Source organism: Nannospalax galili, unplaced genomic scaffold (genome assembly GCF_000622305.1).
Source record: "Nannospalax galili isolate Female #2095 unplaced genomic scaffold, S.galili_v1.0 scaffold522, whole genome shotgun sequence".
Lineage (NCBI taxonomy): Eukaryota > Metazoa > Chordata > Mammalia > Rodentia > Spalacidae > Nannospalax > Nannospalax galili.
In genome coordinates this window covers 1,343,702-1,368,658 of record NW_008348874.1, presented here as the reverse complement: position 1 = coordinate 1,368,658, position 24,957 = coordinate 1,343,702, and the positions used below count along the sequence as shown (strand labels likewise).

At 37.3% G+C, this 24,957-nt stretch overlaps 1 protein-coding gene across 1 annotated transcript in view; it reads left to right on the top strand.

The window, feature by feature from the left end:
• Fam83b (family with sequence similarity 83 member B) overlaps nt 1–19,894 on the top strand; it is a 72,722-nt gene extending 52,828 nt beyond the window's left edge. Inside the window, exons 2-4 of the mRNA XM_008846126.2 lie at nt 6,953–7,117; nt 7,591–7,715; nt 17,453–19,894. Coding sequence (XP_008844348.1) covers nt 6,953–7,117; nt 7,591–7,715; nt 17,453–19,751 — 2,589 coding nt within the window. The 3' untranslated portion in view covers nt 19,752–19,894. The remainder of the gene's footprint in view (nt 1–6,952; nt 7,118–7,590; nt 7,716–17,452) is intronic.
• The last annotated feature ends 5,063 nt before the right edge of the window (nt 19,895–24,957 follow it).

Here is a 24,957-nt window from a genome sequence, read left to right as displayed (position 1 = left end):
ACTTAGTATTACAGTTTCTAAATCCATCCATTTACCTGCAAATTTCATTATTTTATCTTTTTTTAACCACTGAGTAGAACTCCATTGTGTAAAGTTGAGGGGCACTTAGATTACTTCCGTCTCTTAGCTATTGTGAAAAGAGCAGCAACAAACACGGTTGTACAAGTGTCTCTGCCATAGGATGAGTCCTTAGGGTATATGCCAAGGAGTGCTATAACGGGGTCACATGGCAGATTCATTTTTAGTTTTTTAAGAGTTCTCCACACTGCTTTCCATAAGGGTTGCATGAGTTTGCAGTCACACGAGTAGTGAATGAGAATTCCCCTTTCTCCACATCCTGGACAGCATTTGGTACCATTTGTTCTCTTGATCTTAACCAGTCTGACTGGGGTAAGGTGAAAGCTTAAGGTGGTATTAGTTTGATTTCTCTAATTACTAATGATGTTGAACACTAGCCATTTTCTTTCTTTCCTTAAGAACTTACTGTTTAGATCTTTGGCCCCTCTTTTAATTGTGTCATTTGTTTTCTTGGTTCTTTTTTTTGAGTTCATTATATGTTCTGGATGTTAAATCTCTATCAGATGTGTCACTGGTGAAGATTTTTTTTTCCGCCTTGTGGGTTTTCCCTTCACTTTCTTGTTTCTTTTGCTATACAGAATCTTTTTAGTTTAATGAGATCCCACTTGTCCATTGTTGACCTTAATTCCTGAGCAACTGGTGTCCAGTTTAGAAAATCCTTTCCTATGCCTATGTTTTATAAGTTACTGCCAATGTTTTCTTCTAATAGTTTCAGAGTTTCTAGTTTCACATTGAAACTAGATCCATTTGGAGTTCACTTTTGTGCAAGGTGAAAGATAAGGATCTAGTTTCATTCTTCTACAGGTGGACATCCAGTTTTGTCAGCACCATTTGTTGAAGATGCTGTTTTTCCTCCATTATGTGTTCATGGCACCTTTGCTAAATAACAGGTGGCTGAAATTTCATGTACTCAGGTTTGGGTCTTCCAGTGGTCTATGTGTCTATTTTTGTACTGCTTGTACCACACTGTTTTTATCAATATAAGTCTGTAGTATACTTTGAGATCTGGTATAGTAATCCCCCTGGTGTTGCTCTTTGTGCTCAGGGTTGCTTTGGCTATCTGGGGTCTTTGTGCTTCCATAAAATTTAAGGATGCTTTTTTTCTAATTCTGTAAAGTATGTCATGGGGATTTTTATTCAGATTGCATTGAATCTACATATTGCTTTTGGTAGGATAGTCATTTTCACAATATTCTTCCAATCCATGAGCATATGAGCATGGCAGGTCCCTCCATCCTCTGGTGTCTTCCTCAATGTCCTTGGTTAGGTCTGTTGCAAGACTTTTTTTTTTTTTTTTTTTTTTTTTTTTTTTTTTTTTTTTTGCGCTATTGTGAATGGTAGGGTTTCTCCAATTGCTTGCTCTTGGTACATAGAAAGTCTACTGATTTTTGTAGATTAATTTTGGAACCTGCCACTTTACAGAAAGTGTTGATCAGTTCTAGGAATTTTTTGGTAGAACTTAAAGTCCTTTCTACTCACATGACTTTACCATCATTTTCAGAAGTGAAGAGTAGTTGCTGCAACATAGGCTTTTGAACCAGATGCTTGCAACTTCTTCTCTAGTTTTGTTTGTTTGTTTTGTTTTGTTCTTGTTTTTAGATGGAGTTCCCTGTAGTCCCAGCTGGTCTGGAACTTGCTCTGTAGACCTGGCTGGCCTTGGTTTTATAGTGATCTGCCTGTCTTTGCTGGGCATAAAAGGCATGAACCACCAAGCCCACTTCTTCTTTAGTTTAATTGATTTATTTTATACAAAGTCATTTCAATGGTTTCTATGAGATCATTTAATTTATGATAGATAAAAGTGTTTGGTATACAGCTATAAACTGTTAGTTCTTAGACTCTGCAAGAATAAAGGCCCGAGACACGTGTTCTTCATATCAGCTTCATTCTGCTTTTTGAAACTCAATTAGCACATTATCTTGACAGATTTTTTTTCATTACAGCTTTAACATATTCAGTAACACACTCCAGAGCAAGGATACATCTCTCTCTAAAGTGGCTGTAAATTTTTAGGTTCACAGTTGAATTAATATAGTTATACAATATTGAACTCAATATAAACCCTGTAAGATATAAAATTGAAAGAGTTTTTACCCTTTAAAGAAGATCTCCATTTCAAGGCATGCTGTTTCCTACATTTTTAAATATTATTTTTTAATTTTTTTAGAAGAAGCATATCATTACAGCTTTAATAAGCTCAATAACAGTTTCCAGTGCAAAGACACAGCTCCTTCAAAAGTGTCTATAAAATTTCTACGTTCGCTGTTGAATCAATACAGTTTTACAATATTGAACTCATTATAAGCCCTGTAGGACATGAAATTGAATGAGTTTTTAACTCTCAAAAGAGATCTCCATTTCATTCTAAAATATACTGTTTCTTACAGAAAGCCTCATTGTTTTTGCTACTAACACTGAGATGTTGGTGCATGCGTCTTTAATCTGTATGTATCTGATTGTTACTAGTCATAATTGTTTGCACTCAGATCCTTGGCACCTTTGTATGTCTATAAAGTCATCAGTTAGATTTCAATGGTAATATTCATCACCTCTACTAATTAACATGACATAAACTTTTATGCTTCCTCCTCAAATATAATACATTATTTTTAATTTGTTGGGTTTTTCTCTGTGTGTGTATATCACACAGAATATCCCAAACCATCTTATTCAACTATACACCCACTTCCCATATGGCACCCTCCCATAGCCTCCCTCCCTCCACTAGAGCCCTTATACTCTGATATCCCTGCTTTGTCCACTGTGTTGTCAGCACCCCCAGCCATTCCCCACTTTTTATAGATGTAGAATACACAGACTCACACACACACACACACACACACACACCCCTTATTCTTTGACTAAATTCTTGTAAGTTTTTCAGTTGTGTCCAATTTTTTCCCAATATTAAAAAAAATTTTTAATATTTTATTTATTATTTTATTTTGTGTTGTAAGTGTAATGACTGCATGTATGTAACTGCATCTGTGTCATGCAATGCCCATGGAGGTCAGAAGAGGGTGTCGGAACTGGAGTTAGGGATGGTTGTCAACCGCCATGTGAGTGCTGGGAGTTGAACCCAGGTCCTCTGCAAGAGCACTCAATGCTCTTAACTGCTGAGCCATCTTTCCAGCCCCTCTCAATACTTTTTATGAAATACCATTAATCTTTATCCTTAAAAATTATTTTACTTTTTATGTCAGAAAAATAAATCCTGTTACCTCTCTTAGACAATTATGAGGGATATATGAATCCCTATAAATGAAACATCTTGAGAGTGGTATTGGGAGCCATGTGACTGCCGAACATTAACTCAAGATATACCTATGTGCCATTAACTAACTGGGTCATGCTGAAGCATATTGCTAATATATTACAAAAGTGGAAACAAAATAAGACTCAAAATAAATCATGGATATGGTGAGGCATTTTTCTAAGAAAATGCAAGCATTTAGCAACAACATCGTAATGGAAGCTTTTCTATTCAATCTATTATCAAGTTTCACTTCTTTTCAGTTTCATCACTTGTTTCTCATGCATTTTTATGTCCTGGTTGCACTTATAAATATGATCATTATATTATCATTTGTAAAGAAGGCTTCACAGTCTTCTGCCACATAACTCTGGAATGCATATTACCAGCAGACACGTTTACCCAATATGCCACACTGACGGATATTCCTTTAGAATCTGTATTGTTGTTCCTATCAAATCTAAACAGGTAGCATGTGTTCAAGATCCCTCATAATCCACATAAATCCCACCTAATGTACTTTTCTATTTATTATTTTTATTATATGTGTATGAATGTTATGCCTATATGTAGGTCAGTGTACTCGTGTTGTGCAATGCCCACAGAGGACAGAAGAGGCTGTCAGATCCCCTGGAACTGGAATTACAGACAGTTGTTAGCTGCCATGTGGGTGCTGGGATTCAAGCCTGGGTCTTCTGCAAAAGCAGTCAGTGTTCTTAACCACTGAGCCATCTCTCCAGCCCCAGTCTAATGTATTTTAATGCTTCTAGACATAGTGATCTTTTTGATTAATTTTACTTTAATTCAGTAAATATTTGTTAAATATTGCAATCCTCATCATCCTAATTTCTGCCTCTATCTTTGCAATGCTAATCCTCCAGTTTAGGAAGCTAAAAGTAATGATGTTTATTAGTAAAGGTTTAACCTTCAAATGCAGTGGTCTGTTTCATTTTATTGTGTATTTAACTCTTGGAACCATGTGCACACACTTTTTTTCTATTTCTCTCAAGTTATTGTAACATTTTTCTACTACACGAGTTTATGTAGTCTCCTTAATGACCTTAAATTATATCATGAATATGAATTTACCGATATTTGCTGATAATATTTATATTATTTTAACTCAGTGTAAACGCCAGTGTCTAGGCCACTTCAGGAAATATTAGTACTGTACTGTGAGAAAGATAAAAAAACAATGACCTTGAGTCAGGATGTTTGACACTGGTAAAAGAATTGAAATTTCATTTAAATCTTAAAAATCACCAGGAATATCAATCCAAAAAAATTTCAAAGTGTTATGTTTCTAAAATATATACTTATTTATTAACTTTTTAAATTTATAATTCAAAAATTATATGTATAGTCAAGAGAAGAATTTAAATAATTTATAGTGCTGTGCAGTTTAATGAATGTAAGTGGTTTGTGTACTGACAAAATCAGTTGCACCTTTTGAAGAGCCTTATTTTTCTTTTTAATTTTTCTTTATATTTTTATTTTATGTGTATGGTGTCCAGCAATGCCCAAGGAGGTCAGAAAAGGCTGTCGGATCCCCTGGGACTGGAGTTACAGCCAGTTGTTAGCTGTCATGTGGGTGCTGGGATTCAACCCGGGTCTTCTGCAAGAACAACCAGTGTTCTTAACCACTGAGCCATCTCTCCAGCCCCGAGAGCCTTATTTTTATGAGTTATATATGGCGCTGGAGAGATGGCTCAAGAGGTTAAGAGCACTGACTGCTCTTGCAGAGGACCCGGGTTTGATTCCCAGCACCCACATGGCGGCTACGAACCACCCTTAACTCCAGGTCCAGGGGAATCTGAAGCCCTCTTCTGACCTCCGTGGCAGTGAACGACATGGGTGCACTCACATACATGCAGGCAATATACTCATACTCATAAAATAAAAATACTAAATAAAATATATTAAAAGAGTTATATACTTTTCCCTTTGGTTAAATATGGTCACTGTGGCCATCTTCTTCAGCATCCTTTGATTTAAATGAGGAAATGGGCACGTGGTCGTTTCAGATCCCATCGAGCATTCCTAATTTCTGATCCTTGTTCTTTACTGAGAACATAAGCCACTGTCCAGAACAGCTTGTGTTATGTTGATTCTGCAGCAATACTGGGGCATTGGTCAGGCATATACAACGTTTCACACACTTAGAGAGGAAAGCAGAGGCCCTGGGAAGCTGCCTGACTTCCTAGGCCTGACAGACTTGTTGAGGATGTGTTATCTAGTGTTCTGGGTCCTGATTTATCTGTCAGGCAAGAAAGACAGTCATTTGTTCTGCCTTCGGTGTGACAGAATCATCTACTGGTTCAGTGACTTCAGTTACTTTCTGCAAACAAAACCTTTATGTATCCTTGAAATGAGTTTTTGCTCATTTCCAATAATTAAAATGAATTTATATATACTGATTAAAGAACACCATTTTAGATGGTAATGTTTATTTTAAGATGTGGATAGCTTCAATTCCTTTAATGAGAGCACTGTCTCTAGGAGCCCTGTCCTGAGCTCATCCCACTCCTTCTTCTTGGTCTCGGGAAGCCTTGATCCCTGGAACCTGCTGTCTCTTTCTAGGAAAATGCAAGGTTGCAATGGCAGGGATGTTTTTCTTCCTGCCTGTTGTATTGGAAGTTGTTGATAAATGTCTAGTTCACCTATGTGTGCCATCAAATAAGTGATTTTCTTTTTCTTTAACCATGATTTCACTCTCAGGATTTCTGGGCATCTGGGTTTTTTGTTTTTTGTTTTTTTGTTTTTTTGTTTTTGATTTTTTTTTCCATCAGTGAACCTAGATCCACTCAATTTTAGAGCCCTCTGTTTTAGGGTATTTCTTTCTTAGCCATATTGACTGAGTATTTGGTTTGTTTGTTTTTCTTTTGCTGATTCTGTCTGCTAAGCTAATTTTAGGCACACACATATATACAAGTTGCTAGTCTTCATTTCCTTTTATAACATTCAGTTCTTCATCTTTTTTCCTTTCTTAGATATACCTTGGGTTTAAAGATCTTTATTTTAAATATAAATTCTACAGTCACCTTTCTTTATATGTTTTCCTAGAAAAATTTCAATTTTCTTCCTGGGACTGGAAAGATGACTCAGTGGTTAAGAACACTGACTGCTCTAGTAGAGGACCTGCATTCAGGTTCCAGCACCTATATAGCAGCTAACAACTCCAGGTTCAGGGGATCAGGTGTCCTCTGCTCGCCCCTGTGAGCATTGTATGCATATGAAGCACTTACATGAATACCGGTGAAACACTAGTGCACATAAAATTAAAAATTAATCAATTAACGATAAAAACTTCCCTACTGTCTTCTCCTATAAACAACTGTGCAGGCTGAGATTTGAATTTGCATTAAATTACAAATATGCTCAAGAATTAGATTCCCATTAATTTAAAATAAATATGAAGATTGTTGTGTGTTATAAATATGGACATATTCTACTTTTTAATTTTTATTATCTTCTGTTTTAGAGATGACACAAATATTTATGTATCTATATATGACATGTTTAATTGTTGTCTATATTTTAAAAGTTCTACCAAAACTAAGCAGTTTTTTAATCTTTCTCTATTAATTGTCTAAAATTGTCTCATATGCTTATCTTTAACAGGTCATTGCTATAGTGATGGATATATTTACTGATGTGGACATTTTCAAAGAAATAGTGGAGGCATCAACTCGAGGAATATCCGTATACATTTTACTTGATGACTTCAATTTTAATCATTTTCTAAGTATGACTGAAAAGCAGGGTTGTCAAATTCAACGTCTCAGGGTAAGAATTGATTTTTCACAAATACTTTTGTGTGCTATTTTCATCCTAGTCAAGTTTGAGTCATGCTGGATAGACTAGTCCAAAGTTAAAAAACAAAAGAAAGGCAGAGAATTTATATTTTTAGGATTCCATAGTGACCAGAAGCCTTGTTCATTCTGCAATGGGGATCCTCAGAGGGACGACTGTGTGCTATGCTTAGAGAGTTTGGCCTCCAGACCTAGTTACTGACAGCGTCCTATGTAAATGGAAAATACAATCTCCTGTTTAAGCTATGTTAAATATATGTTTGAAATAGCTATTTTTCTAAACTGTTTAGGTAGATTTTTACAGTTTTCTTTTCATGAATTTTTATGTATTTTGAAAGTTTGTTTCAAATAAATCAGTTTAGTATGAATGGCTTATGTTGGTATCTACTTTTGAAAATGTCTCCTTTGTTGATGTAACTTTTACTTTATATTTACATGTAATTGTAGAACATCCGTGTGCGGACAGTAAAAGGCCAAGATTATCTTTCAAAAACAGGAGCAAAATTCCATGGAAAAATGGAGCAAAAATTTTTGTTAGTTGACTGTCAGAAAGTGATGTATGGTTCTTACAGGTAAGAGCTTTTTTTTCCTCTCAACATTTTAAACCAATTAAATAAAGTATTCTCTTTAGATTGTAGTAGAATCAATTTAGCTGTGTCTAAAATAATTAGAAAGAAGGAGGTGGAGAGATGGCTCAGGAGTTCAAAGGGCATACTGCTCTTCTAGAGGACCCAAGTTTGGTTCCCTACCCATGTCAAGATCAACTGCCTATAACTCCAGCTCCAGGGAATCTGATGCCCTCTGCTGACCTCCAAGGGCACCAGTACACATGTACACAAACCAACTCATATACACATCATTAAACATAAAAGATAAATCTTTTTTAAAATTCTTAAAAATAAACAAGAAGCTCTGGCATAAAAAACTTAGAGTATTAGTGTTTACCAACTTCTTCATGTTACTTTCTAGTCCTGTGACCTTGGCCAATCCAATAACTTCTTTGAGTTTCAGATTCTCCATCTAAAGTGGTTAGCATCTAAAGCTCCTTATAACTCTATAATACTAAAAGTGTATTGTCACCTAAAAAACACTATGTAGTATGAATTTTAAAACAACTGCATAAGCCAGTGGTGGCGGTTTGTGCTTGCAGCCCCAGCATTCAGGATGCAGATGCAGAGGCAGAAGGACGGCCAAAAGTTTAAGACCTGCCTGGTCTACATAGTGAGTTGCAGTCCAGGTAGGGTTACATGGCGAGGTACTGTCTCATAAATCAAAACATGGGCCAGAGAGATGGCTTCCTTAGTAAAGGCACTTTCTGCCAAGCCTGGTGACCTGAATTTAATCCTTGGTACCCACATGGACCACAATTGTCTTCTGATATTAACATGCATGCTGTGGCATACACCACACACACACACACACACACACGCACACACACACACACACAAATAAATGGAATTAAAAATATGTTAAAGCATCAGACATTCGTTATCCCCCCAAAACAAAACAGAACAAAAATTATTGGATTATACAAGATGTTTAGCACTTTGAAGAGTCTGTCAGTTGATTTTTCTTATTGTTGAATTATTCAGTATCTGAGGAAACCAGAATTGCAATCCAGTCTGGGTCAGGCTGATCCAGAGTGTAATCCTTTATAAAGTAATCTTTTATAAATCTCTGGTGTCAGTCCTGAGCAAGAAACATAGTGAATCTATATAAACATGCAAATAAAGACTCCAGAGTGCTTATTTAGCCCAGTCAGGTCTCTGCAGACTCATGACAGAGGACACAGAGACAACTGTAGGGAACTTGTCATTATAAACACGCCGGTCTCAGCCAGTATGTTTGCTAGCTTTAGGTCCTTTAGGAGGTGAGACCTTGAAGTGGATGGCCTTGAGTGAGTGGCTTAAATTCCTTGCCCTTTCCTCTGTTAACTATAAACTCTGGGTGATCATTGAAGCCTGCTGCATGTTCCTGTCCTGAGATGGCAAGTCCCAAACTCCTAGATATTTTAGGACATTCTTTTCATTGTTATTTTCTGCTTCCATTTTCTGTGCTCAAGAATTCTTTTTTCCCCCTTTTTTTAAATGCTGTTTGGAGTTCTATACAAAAACTTGTTAAGACCAGAAATTACAACTAGTGCTTGAAATTAATTGCACTTTCTGTTTTTACTACTTAACTTCATGTTTAGCATTACTTTCAATACTGAATTCACCTCTGTTTTTATACCCACTAGGCATTGATAAGTGATAAATGCTGTGGTGACTGGAACTGAGCTACGTAGACTGATGTAGGTTAAAACAGAGAGCAATAACTTAAAGCAAACTAAACCAAATTGAGAAACCTCATCATCCAGTCATATCAGGCTAGACCTGGAGAATAGTGTGGACTTGCTGAGGAGAGCAATTACAAGTCATCTAAATTCTTTTCTAAAGACTCCATTCTCTTTGTAATTTCAAGTTCATTTTATTTACTTTTTAAAGATTATTTTCTAAATTAATTAATATTTTATGTATACAAGTGTTTTGGCTGCATGTATGTTGTGTTTCTATGTCCTGCAATGCTTGGGGAGGCCAGAAGAGTGTGCTGGGGTCCCTGGAACTGCAGGTACTGATGATGAGCCATCTCTCCAGAGTCTCAAGTTCATTTTAAATATTCTTCTTTTAAAAACTGGTGATTGTCAGTCATCACTTTTATTTTCACTTTAAAATTTTTCTTTGTATATTCATTATACAAAGTACTGTTACATTGGACATTTACATATACATATATGTATTACACTGAATGTTTCCCTTTACTCCATTCCTCCTTTTCCTCAACCCTTCCCATTCTTGTACATCTCCTTACCTGATTTTCTCTTTTAAAATTTATTTTTATTTTGTATTCTTGCTTATATATGTATGTCTGTGTTAGTGTATCCCTATCTGAGTACAGTGCCTGAGGTGGACAGAAGACAACAGGTCCCCTGGAAATTGAGTTACTGGTGGTTGTGAACTGCCAAACATGGGTGCTAGGAACTGAACTCAGGTCCTCTGAAAGAGCCGTGAGAACTAAACTGCTAAGCCATTTCTCCAGTTCTTCTTGACTGATTTTCAGATTGTTAAAAATATTTTAGCTGGGCCTTTAATCCCAGCACTTGGGAGGCAGAGGCAGGGGGATCTCTCTGAGTTTTGAGGCCAGCCTGGTCTCCATAGCGAATCCAGGCTAGCTGTGGCTACAGGGAGACCCTGTCTCAAAAAAATTAAAAAAAAGAAAAAAAAAAGAAAAAAACAATTCTAGTAGATGCTTCTGGGAAATTACTCAGCTCATACAGAGTCAATCAGACAAAAACCCAGCATAGAACTGGAGAAATGGTCAGGAGGTCCGCACCTTAGCCAAGAAACTATTGACAGTTGACAGCTGCTGGATGAGGAAGACTTGAATTTTTTTAAGGGAGTGACTCTAGATAGCTGCCTAGGCCGGCTGGGGACACAAACTTGACTAGATAGGCCTTAAAATACGACAGAGTATGAATCCAGCATGGGGGGGCGGTATAGAGAGTGCAGGTAGTGGAAGGGATCTAAATATTATTAAGGTGTATTATATGAAGTGCACAAAAATTCAATAAAAATATACATTTAAAATAGTCTAGTACGGTCTTGTATAATAGTTATGAACCACTTTGTTTAAAGTATGTTTCCTTCTGTGTAGAAAAGCTTGAGTTCTTCACACCATAGTTTTGCTGCCTTTTTCCTTATCGGCACCATCATGTTCCTGCTTTTTCCCCTCCCTATTCTCTTCCTCGTCTCTTTTTTCTTCTCTCATTTTTTTGTCTTTTGAGACAGAATGTCATTTTGTAGCTCAAGGTGGCTATAAATCAGCCTAAGGCCCAGGTCGGCCTTAAATCCCATATTACCCGGATCACGTCTCAGACGGTGGCATGACAGCAGTGTAGGAGCGTACCCAGCTGAAACATCTTTAATGACATTCTTTTCCGTGGGTGACCCTGAGTTCTGAAGTCTCATCTTTTGTAAAGAGGCCTGCAGTATAATCACCACAGTCACACATTTGCAACACTCACACTAGTGTGGTGTTTCAGGAAACCACAGCATGATACTAACACTGATGAAATGAAACAGATATTTTAGTCCATGTGCATTTAGTAATGTCTTGCACTTAGTAATCCCACTTGAAATTATTAGAATTCTGAAGGCACTTAGTAAAGCATTCTGCATAAATTTTAATTGACAAAGACTTTTTTCATTCTTTGTTATAGACAGGGCCTCAAATTTGAGCTCTTACTATCTTTGTCTCCTGAATGCTGGAATTGCAGATGTGATTCACGGAGCCTCACTGAAAAAATTTGAAGCTTCTATTTTATTATTTGATTACTATGTTATAATTTTTGAATATTATGACTTTGGTAAAGGTTACTTTACAACACTTTCACTAGATTGTCTCTCCAGGGCCTTTTTCTTTGAGTCAGAGTCTCACTGGCTTGCTTGGTACACACTATATAGACCAAACTCATGGAGCTCTGCCTCAAACTCACAGAGAGACATCTGTCTTGTTCTGTGTCCAGAGTGCTGGGATTAAAGACGCGCACCACCACACCCAAACTTCTGGTGCCATTTTTAATCAGACATGAATAGTATCACACTTCGTGATACAAGCAATGTACTGTTACTACCTACATCCCATCCCATCCCGTCAACTTTGTAGTTTCACCCCCTGCCAGGAACCCGGCTTCTTAAGTCACTTTTGATTATACGAATTCATAACTACACTTGACAGTTCATGACTATGATCTTGTGTGTTCAAGGAGAATGAGAGTGTTTTTTAACCAAGTAAGTATCTTTACATATATAAAACATTAAATAACATTAAAGATGTATAGTACAAAAGTGTAGATTTGTTTTCCATCTTTAGTCGCCCCTGGTCCTGACCTCCTAATGCAGTTACTCGTGTCTCAGAGCTTCCTCTTCTGACACAGATCCCATTATCCTAAATTATGTAATTGCACTGTTTTTCCCAATTTGTGGATTCTGCCATTAGCTCTTGGCATTTCATTATGGTAACTGAGGCATGTTTCTACCCATCCATGTTCACTTTCCTTTCAGGTCCCCATTCTTCCCACGCAGTTTTATCATGCGTTTCTACTAAATGAGAAGTCGAGGTTTACGTTATTGAATCTGGGTCAAAACTGAATGTTAGTGAACAGCTGATTTATGGTGTGTTGTATTTATCCATCACAAAGTTAATAGCCATTTTATTTTATTTTTATTAATTTTAGTTGAATTTTTGTGAATTTCATACATTTTAATCATATTTAAATCCCTCCCCCGTATCTGCACCTCCTTTCTAACACCCACCGAATTTCTGTACTCATATATTTGTGTGTGTGTGTGCATATGTTTGAGTGGGGGTGCATATGTGGTAGCAGGTATATATGCACAGGTATGCATGTGCATGTGGGTGCCAAAGGTCAACCTTGAGTATCATTCTTCATGTGCCTTCCAAGGTTGTTTTTTGTTTTGTTTTGAGACAGGTTCTGTCACAGGCATGGAACTCACTCATCATGCAGGCTACACTGGGACCAGTGAACCCCAGGGATCTGCCAGTCTCTGCACCTCAGTGCTGGAATTTACAAGTGCATACCATCTGGCCCAGCTTTAAGTTTTCTTTGTTTGCTTTCAGTCACTGCTTTTATTTTCTGTTTATTGCTGTTCTTTTACAGTTGACAACACAGATTTTGCAACACATTTTCAAATCCTCAGTTACTGACAACAATGTGTTTGTTATGCGCAGACCAGATTACCAGGTCCTTAAGCCCGGCACACCCTTAGGCCCATATTTTTGGTGGTTTGATTCAGTTTCTTAAATTCCATTTTTCTTTCTGTTTCCAGTTTTCTTCCCTTTTCCTAAATCCAGCAATTTGAAATTCTGAGTTCCTTATTTATAGCCCAGCTTGAGATGGAATTTTCTAAATTTCTTTAATGTGCTATTAATTTTATCCACTATAATCAGGAAAATACACTGGTGATTTAAATCTTCCTTTCCCTTTTAAGATTAATTATTGTTTTAAGGATGATGTATTCTGGAAAAATGTTTTTTATATATCAAGAAGAATGTATATCCTGCTTTGCTGAAACTTCTGAATGTTTCTGTTAAGCCTTGTTGTTCAATGGTATTTTTCAACTTTGTCTATTTATTAATCCATTTTGAAAGTAGGTACGGATATTGTTTTCATTGATTTCTTTTCAATTTTCACATAGTTTTCTTAATATACTTAGAGACTTGCAGGTCTGGTGCATAAATAGTCACAATTATTATGAATAGCTATACTTATTCATTTAACTGTGAATAACTGTTATTGTGAATTTCACATACTTGATCTTGCTAACAAACCCTTTTAATACTACATGATGCGGACCATCTTTCATAGCTTTTAAACTTAAAGTCTGTTTTCTTTGATCTCCTGACATTTTCCGTTATTGTAGGTATTCAAGTTTTCCTGTCCTTTTCTTTCATCTTGTGTCTGTCCTTAGATTCAAATTGAGTCTTTTGATGGCAGTGTATACATGGATCTGGAGTTTTTAAATATCTATTTCATTGTCATTTTTTTAAATTGTGGGGAGAGGTATGTGTACATAAATGCAGGGTGCCCAGAGGCCAGAGGTGTTGGATCCCTCTGGAACTGTCATTGCAAGTGGCTATGATAGCTGGTGTGGGTGCTGGGAAAAAAAATCTATAAATTTTATACTAGGTTCAAATGGTCCATGATTATTGGCACTCAAAGAAACTTGCTCTAGCACTTCACGATTGGAATTCTTCCTTTTAAAAATGAATTTTTTCTCCTTTGCTGTGTTTTTAGCAGTATGAGGGAAGAGAAAGAACCAGCACGTGTAATAACAGATTTAGGTAAAACTTTTACACTTTCTGACAACCTAAGTAACTTTGGCTTTTTAATTTTGACTTTGAAAATAATAATTCACTGGACTGGAGAGATGCTCAGCAGTTACAAGTACTAGCTGCCCTTGCAGAGGACCCAAGTTCAGTTCCCAGCACCTACACTGGCTACCGGCCATCTGTAGCCTCAGTTCCAGGGTGATCTGATGCCCTCTTGTGGCCTATATGGCCATTGTATAACATGGGTGCACTTAAATGCATGTAGGCAAAACACTCATATATATAAAAAAAAAAGAATAAAAATAAATTTTAAAAACATAAAGGAAATAATAATTTACTTAGTGATTTTTATTTCAAACAAATATTTTAAGTGTCTTCGACGTACCATATTGCAAAGAGGTGTCCGAGTTCTCTGAGATAAGTTTTATTTAAAAAAAATGAGATGATGATTCACAAAGGGGAAATGCACTATGAAGCTTCAGTTAAGAAGAGATATTGAAAGAATGGGGGGGTCTGATAATTCATGATTTGACCTGTACTTTCAACGCAGTGGCCACAAATCTAAAAGGAAGTGAGTCAGGAACTACTAAAGGGAGAAAAATAATATGCAGGAAACAGCAGCTCCGAAGATGTGGGAGCAGAAAGTGTGGTAGAGCATCTCAGGCAAGTGGTAAGCTACCATACAGGACCAGGAAAAGAAGCTGGGCATGGTGGTGCATGCTTGTTATCCAGTATGCTAGAGGCTGGGCCAGAGAATCACAAGGCCAGCCTGGGCTGCATAATCAGTGCTTGGCCAGTCTGTTATACAAATAAGACTATCAAAGCAGAGGGGAAAACACACACGCACGCATGCACGCGCGCGCGCACACACACACACACACACGCACGCAGCAGAACACAGAGGCAGACTGTGAGGGTGTTCTCAGGCTGAGTAAGAAGTTTGCATTTTATTTTAAATAAAATAGAAAGTTCTATGTGTAAGATGCACTTTGTATTTTGAAAAGATGACTTCTGTGCCATGTCATTTGACAAGCAAATGGAGAAGCTAAACATCAAATGAGCTTGTGACTCTTTCATAAGGGGAACAGGAGATTAGGAGAGAATCATGAGAGGTTTGGGAATCAGTGTTAGAACAATCTGTTTATTCCTTTTGCTTCTGGAATGAAAACATTCACAGGTGACGTCTTGCTTTGTGTGGATCACTGAAAAGATGACTGAAACAGTGCTTCAGTAAGTGAGACTGAGATGGAAACAGGTTTTAGAAGTAGATTGTATGAATCACTTGTGGTAACAGAGGTCACAGGGGTCCAGCCCCAGATCTGGAAGTTCCTTGTAGCGCCATTCGAATTCACCTTTGAGTACCTTCTGCTGAATATCATACTGTTAGCTGCCATTTTCTTACAGCATTGTCAAGGAAACTTTTGCCAGTTGTCCCATAGCCTCAGTTTCCCACACTCAACACTGGGAGGTTGTTTTTATCCCACAACCTCCCGGACATCGTCTATAACATGAAGTTCCGAGTGTTTTTCTTGCTACTGACTCTTTATTTTGCTCACTGTTGCACTTCCGCTAGAGCCCAGAGCCCTTATTCGTGTTCTTCCTAGTAAATTCAATCCCTGCTATTTCCAGTGTGTGCTACAGACAGCTACCAGAAAGGCAGTTCCCCAAACATTTGTCTTACAATTTATCTAAATTTGGAAACAAATCCTAATCAAACTTCCTGCTTCACTTTCGAACTTACCTCCACTTGTTCCCAACTTGCTCATGTAGCTTCTTTATGCCAGATAAATATACTCTTGTGTTTCTTAATTACTGCTTCCTCTCCTTTCCCATGGTTTCTTCCACACAGTGTTTCTTCTTACTTCTTTTCTCTATGAATTTCTACACATTTCTGTCAACATTTTGCAAAACTCCCACTTTCTCTAGGGATTTCTTTCTACGTACCTATTAATTTAACATTTATTCTGTTACCTGGTGGCTCAAATATAGCATATCCATAGCTTCAGGTTGGTTGAAAATGTCTTTAGTTGTGGACATTTAAATCATTTCTCTTTAGTCATCATGCTATTATCACTAAGGAAAAGAACAAACAAAAACACTAAAAAACAAAAGAAAACAAAACACAAACCACAAAGGCGGCTGTGAGGGCATTCTCTTGGGCCAGGTAAAAAATTTGCATTTTAGTTTCATTATTTTGCTTCCTGTTTCAAAGTTCTCTATGTAGGACCCACTTTATATGTTCCTTACTTAGGTCATCCACATGCTCACCTAAGGAGTACCTGATAAGTATTCTTCTCTTACCATGGATTCATTACGCATAGCCCAGAAAGAAGCACATCAGTATAGCGAGATGCCCAAAACTGCACAGTGTCAATTATGGTGTTTTGTGTATTTTCAGTTTTACTCTGCACATCTAAAATGTTTATATTTGTACTTGTTTTCCCCATGTTTACTATGTTCATTCAGAGTTTTGAGTGTCTATCTTATGGTTCTTTTGCATTAAACCCCAGTATGTCACATACATTTGATGGAGAGGACATTAACAATTTGTTTTTTCCAGATCAGCAACATTTTGTTATTCCATGCAGGCTTTCAGAAATTAAATTAAAAAAACAGATATGAAATTTCAAGTGTGCTCTCACCTCAAAACTGCACAGGGAAGGAATTGAAAATTCCAAAAAGTATTGTAAAATCACTATAAACTTTAATCTCATGGAAGTTATATCCTATATTAAAAGATCCTGATTGGAATTTTGAATAACTTGATTTATGAGGAACATTATAATCCTGTGTAGACCAAGTTGAGTGAAGTCTGTCCAGTAGTGACCAAGGCAGCTGCCCACAGCGTCCTATTTATAGCTATCACATCCTAAACACCATTGAGTAGCCGTAGAGATAACAGGCTGCTGGGATTGAGATGCACACAGACTTTCCATGCTCTGTGACATGTCAGGGTACTGTAACTATTAGGCTCCCCATGTCTTCATTTTGGACACAAGGAAAGGGGCCAGAATCATGTGGCAACCACTTTGAAGAGGACAGCCAAGTCGTTCAGGTTTTGCTCCAATACTGGCTTTCCTATACCCTGCTTGAATGGAATATTTGAGTCTTAATGTCATTTTTTAAAAATCCATAACACCTTTGTAGGCATAAATACAGAATATACAACAGTCTTCTCCCTGACCTTCTGAAAAGTTGTGTCAGGAATCATGAATGGATTTCAAACCAAAGGCTGATTTATCTCATTATATAAGAAGATTCATGTACTGCTGTAAGCATGTGATGGTTACGTGTTCTAAATGACAGTAGCCAACAAAAACAAGTACAGTTTTTCACTGTTCGATGACATGTTTCATACAGCTATATTTGATTAATCTCTTACCAAAATTAAATTTTTCTTTTCTTTCTTTTTTCTTTTTAGCTACATGTGGTCATTTGAGAAAGCCCATCTCAGCATGGTTCAGATAATCACAGGACAACTTGTGGAGTCATTTGATGAAGAATTTAGAACTCTCTATGCCAGATCCTGTGTCCCCAGTTCCTTTGCTCAGGATGAGTCAGCAAGGGTGAAGCCAGACAAAGCCCTCTGGGAGAATGGCATTTACCCGAGATCTGTTGCTTCATTAGCTTCTGTTTCCAGCCAAAGAAACCTTTTTGGTAGACAAGACAAAATCCATAAGCTAGATTCCAGCTACTTCAAAAGCAGAGGGATATATACCTTAAACGAACACGACAGACACAGCATGAGAAATCATGGGTACAAGCCTCATTTTTTTCCAAATTTTAATGGTCCAAATCCAATCCGTCAGTTTCAACCCAGTCAGGTAAATGAAAACTGGAAGAGGCATAGTTATGCTGGGGAGCCATCAGAAACAACACCATACTTACTGCTCAACAGAGCTCTGAATCGAACCAATAACACTCCTGGACACTGGAGAAGGCCTTCAGATAGTCTCAGTGTGACATCCTCATCACGGGGAGGCCACTCAAACCGGCAAAACACACCTGCACAGAGTTTTGCTGACCGGCTTGCCCAGAGAAAAATAAATCTCGCAGATAGGAATTCCAATGTGAGGAGGTCTTTTAATGGGACAGATAATCATATTCGCTTTTTGCAACAACGGATGCCAACCCTTGAGCACACTACAAAGTCATTCCTGCGAAACTGGAGAATTGAATCCTACTTAAACGATAATTCAGAAGCCCCACCTGACTCAAATGGCTCCACTCTAGGTGACCGATTTGAGGGCTACAATAATCCTGAGACCATGAAAGCCAACACACTCTACACTCATACTCGGCTACGGTCCTCTTTTGTGTTTAAACCAACTTTACCTGAACAACAAGAAGTTAACAGCTGTACAACTGGCTCCTCAAATTCCACCATCATTGGTTCTCAGGGGAGTGATACACCTAAAGAGATCCCAGATACCCCCACAAATGTACAGCATTTGGCAGAAAAACCCTTGTCTGAATCAGTCTCCAAGCTCCCTACAGAGTCAGAAGTATCAAAAATGCACACCTTGCAGATTCCTGAAAAACAATCAGCAGTGTTAAACCAAGCGACAAATGGCCACACAGAGCCAAACTATATATACACAACCCTGTGTGTAAACAAGCAGACAGAGAACGTAAAGACTCAGAATAGTGAGATTCTGCTCAAAAGGCGAAGTTTTCCATCCTTTGACCACTCAAAAGCCAATTTAGATCATGGAAATAGTAAGAATTATGTGTACAGTACCCTTACCAGAAGTAGAACTCGACCGCCAGAGCAGCACACTGAGGATGTGCTGAAGAGTTCGAAAAGCATGCACAATGTGACCCACAGAGCAGAAGAGGAGGACGAAGATGCCGTTAGGAGAGACCCCCCGAGTGGTTCTGCCACCAAGTCACTTTCCATTGCTGCTTTACTTGATGTGAATAAAGACGATCCCAACAAAGAACTTGTTTCAAAGAAGGAAGTTAAGGGTTCCCCGAGTTTTTTGAAAAAAGGATCTCAGAAGTTAAGGTCATTACTTAGTCTTACCCCAGAGAAGAAAGAAAACCTATCTAAAAACAAGGCCCCCGCATTTTACAGACTGTGCAGTAGCTCTGACACTTTAGTTTCTGAGGGTGAAGAGAATCAAAAACCGAAAAAGTCTGAACCCAAAATCGATTCATCTCCTAGAAGAAAGCGTTCTTCCTCGTCGAATTCTCAAGGCAGCATCCACAGGAGCAAGGAGGATGTAGCAGTTAGCGCATCTCTGGGGATCAATTCTCACTCAGATCAAAGTAGGAAAATGACACCTTCTCCAGGTCCAGTTGAAAGGAGGTATCTGGAGAGGGCAGGAGATGCCTCTGCACCAAGATTTAACACCGAGCAGATTCAGTATCGGGATTCGAGGGAGATGAACACAGTTGCTGCTCTAGGAAGAAGGCCAACCTCCTCTCCAGCGCCAAAGCCCAGGGAGCTTCTGAGATCGCAGTCAACCAACCAGCGTGTTTACAGTCGATTTGAGCCGTTTTGTAAGATCGAGAGCTCTATTCAGCCAACAAGCAACACTGCAAATACAAATGTCAACCGCACAGAAGTCAAATCCACAACTATGGGCAACAGCTACGGCAGGTCCAGCCCAATGCTGAATTATAATGCAGGAGTTTACCACTCATACCAACCCAATGAAAACAAGTTTCGAGGATTTATGCAAAAGTTTGGAAACTTTATACACAAAAACAAATGAGCTACTTTAACTTCAAATAGCAATCAAAATATAAAATGAATATGGTTGTAAATATTTGTCCACCGAACACTGTGCACAGATTCTGTAACACACAGCACTTTCTGTGGTAGAGCTGGGAAAATGATGAGTATGCAGCCACCGTGTACAGTAGTTATTGCTTTTGTGGTAAAATTAGTTGTGCTTGATTACCCTACAGAGGGCTATCCAGTAAACACATTAAAAGGCTATTTTAAATGGTAATGACTTTTTTTTTTTAAGATGGAATTGTTTTCTTCCAACTACAATTCTTGTGTTTACTTAAAAACTTTTAGAAACTGCCATGAAGAGATGTATATGGATGTTTAACTATTCATTACAAAGCCTACTTTTTTTTTGATTTCTTTGTTTTTGTTTTTGGGTTTTTTTCTTTTTTTTCTTTTTCTTTTTTTTTTTTTTTTTTTTTTTTTTTTTTTTTTTTTTTTTTGAGTCAGTCTCCTTGTAGCCCACAGTAGCCTGGAACTCCCTATGTTGGCCAGGCTGGCCTTGACCTCACAATCTACTTTTGGCAAAAGTTTATACTGCTTACTATGGAGGCTTCATAATACTGCTTTATGGTATTTTCATATCTTCAAAAATGTAAGAAAATAGAACAAAACCTTTTATTTTATTTTTATTATTTTGGTCTATTTGAGACAGGGTCTCCCTGTAGCCCTAGCTGTCCTGGGTAGACCAGGCTGGCCTTGAACTCACAGAGATCCGCCTGCCTCTGCCTCTGAAGTGCTGGGATTAAAAGTGTGTGCCATCATGCCTGGCTTTTTTTTGTGAGAAAATTCTACAGGATAACTTTTTATATCTTATCGTTTTATTATTTTTCCTATGCAGCATTACACAAAAAAGTATCTTTTGAATTGTACTGGTTGGTACGATTTTACTGAGCCTAAAGCAGTTTTACTGAGTATGAAGCATCAGTCTTACTTAGTAGATACACTCACAGGTCTTTGTTTTCCAGTCTTTAGGAACTATGCAGAATGGTGTTTTCCAGCCTTCCATATGCTGTCCATCCTTCCTAGTCAGCCCTTAATTAAAATTTATCAGAAGCCAACACAAATTGAAAACTTGAACTCCCTCCTTCTAACCTATAAAACCTTTTAGAAATGTAAACTTCTGCTTAAATTTTTGTTACAGTACCATAACAATACTGGGATGTCTTTTTTGCAAAATGACTTACTGTTTTAAACTTTGAGCTGAATAGGGAATGATAGCACACTGTTTCCCTAAGAGTTGGATGGTGAAGGTGAAAGGTAGGCCCAGCTTTTCCGTTATTGCATAGCCTGACAGAATTAAAATCCTCCCATAGCTTAGTTTGATGGTAGTATTCAGGTCATAAAGTACCTGTTGCCATTCTTTAACTAAAACTCCATTGTGGAGACTTGTATACAGATTTGTTTTATGGACAAAGAATTCAAGAAGCAGTGGATCATGTGAGAAGAATGGAATGCCTCTAAACACTTTGAATGTATTATTTGCAGTTTTCCAAATTATATATCAGAGCACTAAATTATGGTTTTTAAAATGCAGGACTCAGTCAAGCACTATAAATATCATTATAATAATGATATTAAAATATCCATGTCATTGAAATAATTTCCCTTAGTGTCTAAACACTGTGTAAAGAAACATGATAGAAGAGAGAGAATATGACAGTAGGAAAAGAAAGCCTAACATTAATCAAGCACTTCACTAAACCAAGTCATAACCTGGACATGTATGTTCACATGGCAACCCTTTATGATAACATTATCACTGTTATTTACAAATTGCTTATACCAGATGAAACACGAGACCCAGGGCAATGTTCCAAGTCACAAAATTAATAAGTAATGGCTCTAAGTTGTAACATTCTGCCACATGACGTGACAATTCTGTCCCAATTGGTTGAATGCCTGCCTGGCCCAATCTGATGGAATTGAAGAAACTATTTACTTCCTGACTAGCTATCGACCAGGAAAAGTTTGATTGAATTTCACCAGACAACAAGGACGTACCAGGATTAAACTGATTGTAGTAGGTAAGGTTAAAACAGTAGAAGAAGAGTCAGCTACTGTGTTTTACTTAGCAGGGCCAGGTTTAGTAGCTAGGCAGCCATTCTGATCCCTTGGTTGACCTGTGACAATGAGAGTAAGAGAAAGAGAAATAGAATGTCCTGTAACTTTGGCCTTTGGACCTGAAGAACTCCATTTGGTGGGCAAGGTGGGCAGGGACTATGAAGGTTGTCCATGTACAGAAAGTATAATCAAGCTTCAGAGAAGTTACATAACTTTTCAAGGGGTGCCTGGCACTGAACCTATGGAAGCTGGATTTCAGTACCCACCCAAGTTTAGTCCAGCACATCATTCCTGGCTAGCTTCTTCTCTGCTGTGTTTTGAGACCCTGCCTTAGAATTATTAATAATTGTCTTCTTCTTTTGCTCATACTCTCTTTTTAAAATTGTAGAAATATGCCAGTACCTACACAGAAATAATGTTTTTTATAAATAAAAGTCCAGAATATATGTTCAGTTTTACATCATTTACAACATTATTTTTAAAGCTATTATAATTAAAGGAATTCTCAAGTACTGTAATTTGCATCTTATTCTTTTGGAAGCATAATTATAATAAACTTGAAATGTTTCACACTAATAACAGCACAAAAACACAATTTTGAGAAAACTTATTTATCACAGGAAAGACAGCCAATTCATAAAAATTTAATTTAAAAAATAGCCTTTGAAATACATATTTCCTTATAAATCAAACCAGGGGTTAATTGAAAAAGTTTAATGCCTTCTAATAAATAATTTCAGAAATACTCTTTTAGATCCTTACTGATCTCTTAGGGGACGGGAAAGCTAGGCTTTTGCAGAGCAGCTCTATCAGGCTGGGCCTCTTTGATTTTTTTTCCAAGTCTTACCTTTCTCCCAAAAAATCTGCATGTCAAAATGTGTACATCATTACCAAAGTCTCTTCACTGAGAAACTCCCCTCAATTAAGACTGAGCAAACACAAAATGCTTCACACAGTGTCTCAGTTTTCACGAGATATTGCCCGTTTGGTGACTGAATAAAGCAATGCATTCTCTCTCTTTTTCTTACCATATTAATAATGGTGGAAAGACAATGTTTCTTAGATGTATTTTTGATACTAAAGTTTGGTGATACACTTTTTTCCTCTATAGGGCTTTAGATTCTAAGCAGAAATTCAAGAAACCAGATATGGCTTCTCAGTGGTCCTTGGCAGGTGGTATCAGAGGGCATGAGAGATACTGTAGCCTAACATACAGTCTCAGTGTAATGGCTGGGGTCAGCCAGGCTCTGGTCTGGTGTGGTGAGGTACATGTTATCCATCTTGTGGAAGGAAGTATCTTATTTTTTCCCATGTATTTAGTGTTATCTGCATGAAAACTGACAAGGGCTATATTCAGGGTGCATTCAATCGAACTTTACTTAAGGTCTACCTTTATTCTACTATTACTTTATAGATGTTTGTTTGGTGAATATCCGTTTACTCTTAATGTGCCTTTAGCTAAGGGGTATAAAGTAGAATCGTTGCTTAATATGAACTACACTTTTGATTAATACATGATGATTTTTTTAATTATGAAATTTCAGTTTGATTCTGAGATATTTAAAACAAAATGATGAAATTTTAAGTGAGTCAACTTTTTATGTTTTATATACATATAATGTTTCAAAGAAATATTCTTCCAAATTAACTTTTGTCTTAAGATGAATAAATGATTATTAAATAATTTTGAACAAATACTGTATTGTAGGGTTTTATCATTAGATTTCTTCATTTAAGTACACTCTTTCACTTAGTACTTATAATCAGGGATTTAGATTTTAATATCATTTAAAAATATTTCTCAGGGGCCAGGGAGCTGGCTCAGTGGATAAAAAGCTTGCTGCACAAATGTGAGGACCAGAGTTTATCTCTCTCTCTAGCACCCACACAGAGCAGGAAGGGTGTGGTGGCATGACTGTGATACCAACACTCAGGAGGTAGAGGGGGAAACCCAGCAAGCTCATCAGCTCAACTAGCCAACTGATGAGCTCTGGACTCAGCGAGACTAGCCAATTGATGAAGAACTCTGGGACCACTGAGATATTCGGCCTCAGTAAATAATGTGGAGAGTGATCCAGGAAAATGCCAGTGTCAAACTTTGGCCTCCACATGCACAGCACACATGCTCCCACACACATACATGTACACATGCCCACAAACAAGTGAAATTCATATAAACTATACATAACATGCAATCCAACATTTCACCATCAACTTTAAGCCTTCTAAAATACATTTGATAGACTCATATTTGATATAACAAAATTTCCATATACTATTTCCACATATAATATAATAGTATTCTTCACTTTGCATATTCATTTGGTCAACAGTGAACTGTGCACATGGCATTGAACATGGACCAAAAAAGTCCTATTGCCTAATATTTGTGATATGCGTTTGTTTAGATATAGTTCTATACAACAGAGCCACTGTGTTACAGTTGCCCACGGTCCTTGCCACAATAAGATGCTGTACAGATTTGTAGCCCAGGAGCTATGGGCTATGCCATGGTCTAAGTATGTGGTAGGCTACATCATCTAGTTTTATATAAGTTCACTACATAGTTCCCACAGCAGTGAAATACCTTAACAATGGCCTGTTCAGTGTATTTCTCATACTGAAGAGATACGTGATTCAGCCTCTTTATTTCCATTTCTACTCAAAGAAATACTTTAAATAATGTTTTTACTCTAAATTTATACAATTTAAAAAATAAAATTTGATGGTTAACTTTTATATAAGTTGGTCACAACTGGTTTTGAATAAAATATTCTATTATATGTATTATGTCATTAAGCGATCTATATTATGAAAGTTATTTTAAATTCAAAATCGCATAGGGAAAAAAGACATCACAGGTTATGGAATACTTGAAGTCTATATAGTCTAAGTTAAAAGCTATATCCTTTAAAGGCAAATATTATTTTCAGCTAGTAATGGATAATGATAAAGACAAATTCCTAACCAATGCTAAATCTCAACTCAGTAGGAGAGTGAACACATTTGCTTGGGATCCAACCTTGAGGTGATTTATGAATGGGTTGAATTGCTTTGAGGAGTGTAAGCAAAGTCATCTGGAAGCAGCTGGTCCTGGGAAGATGGAAAGGCAATAAAGGGTT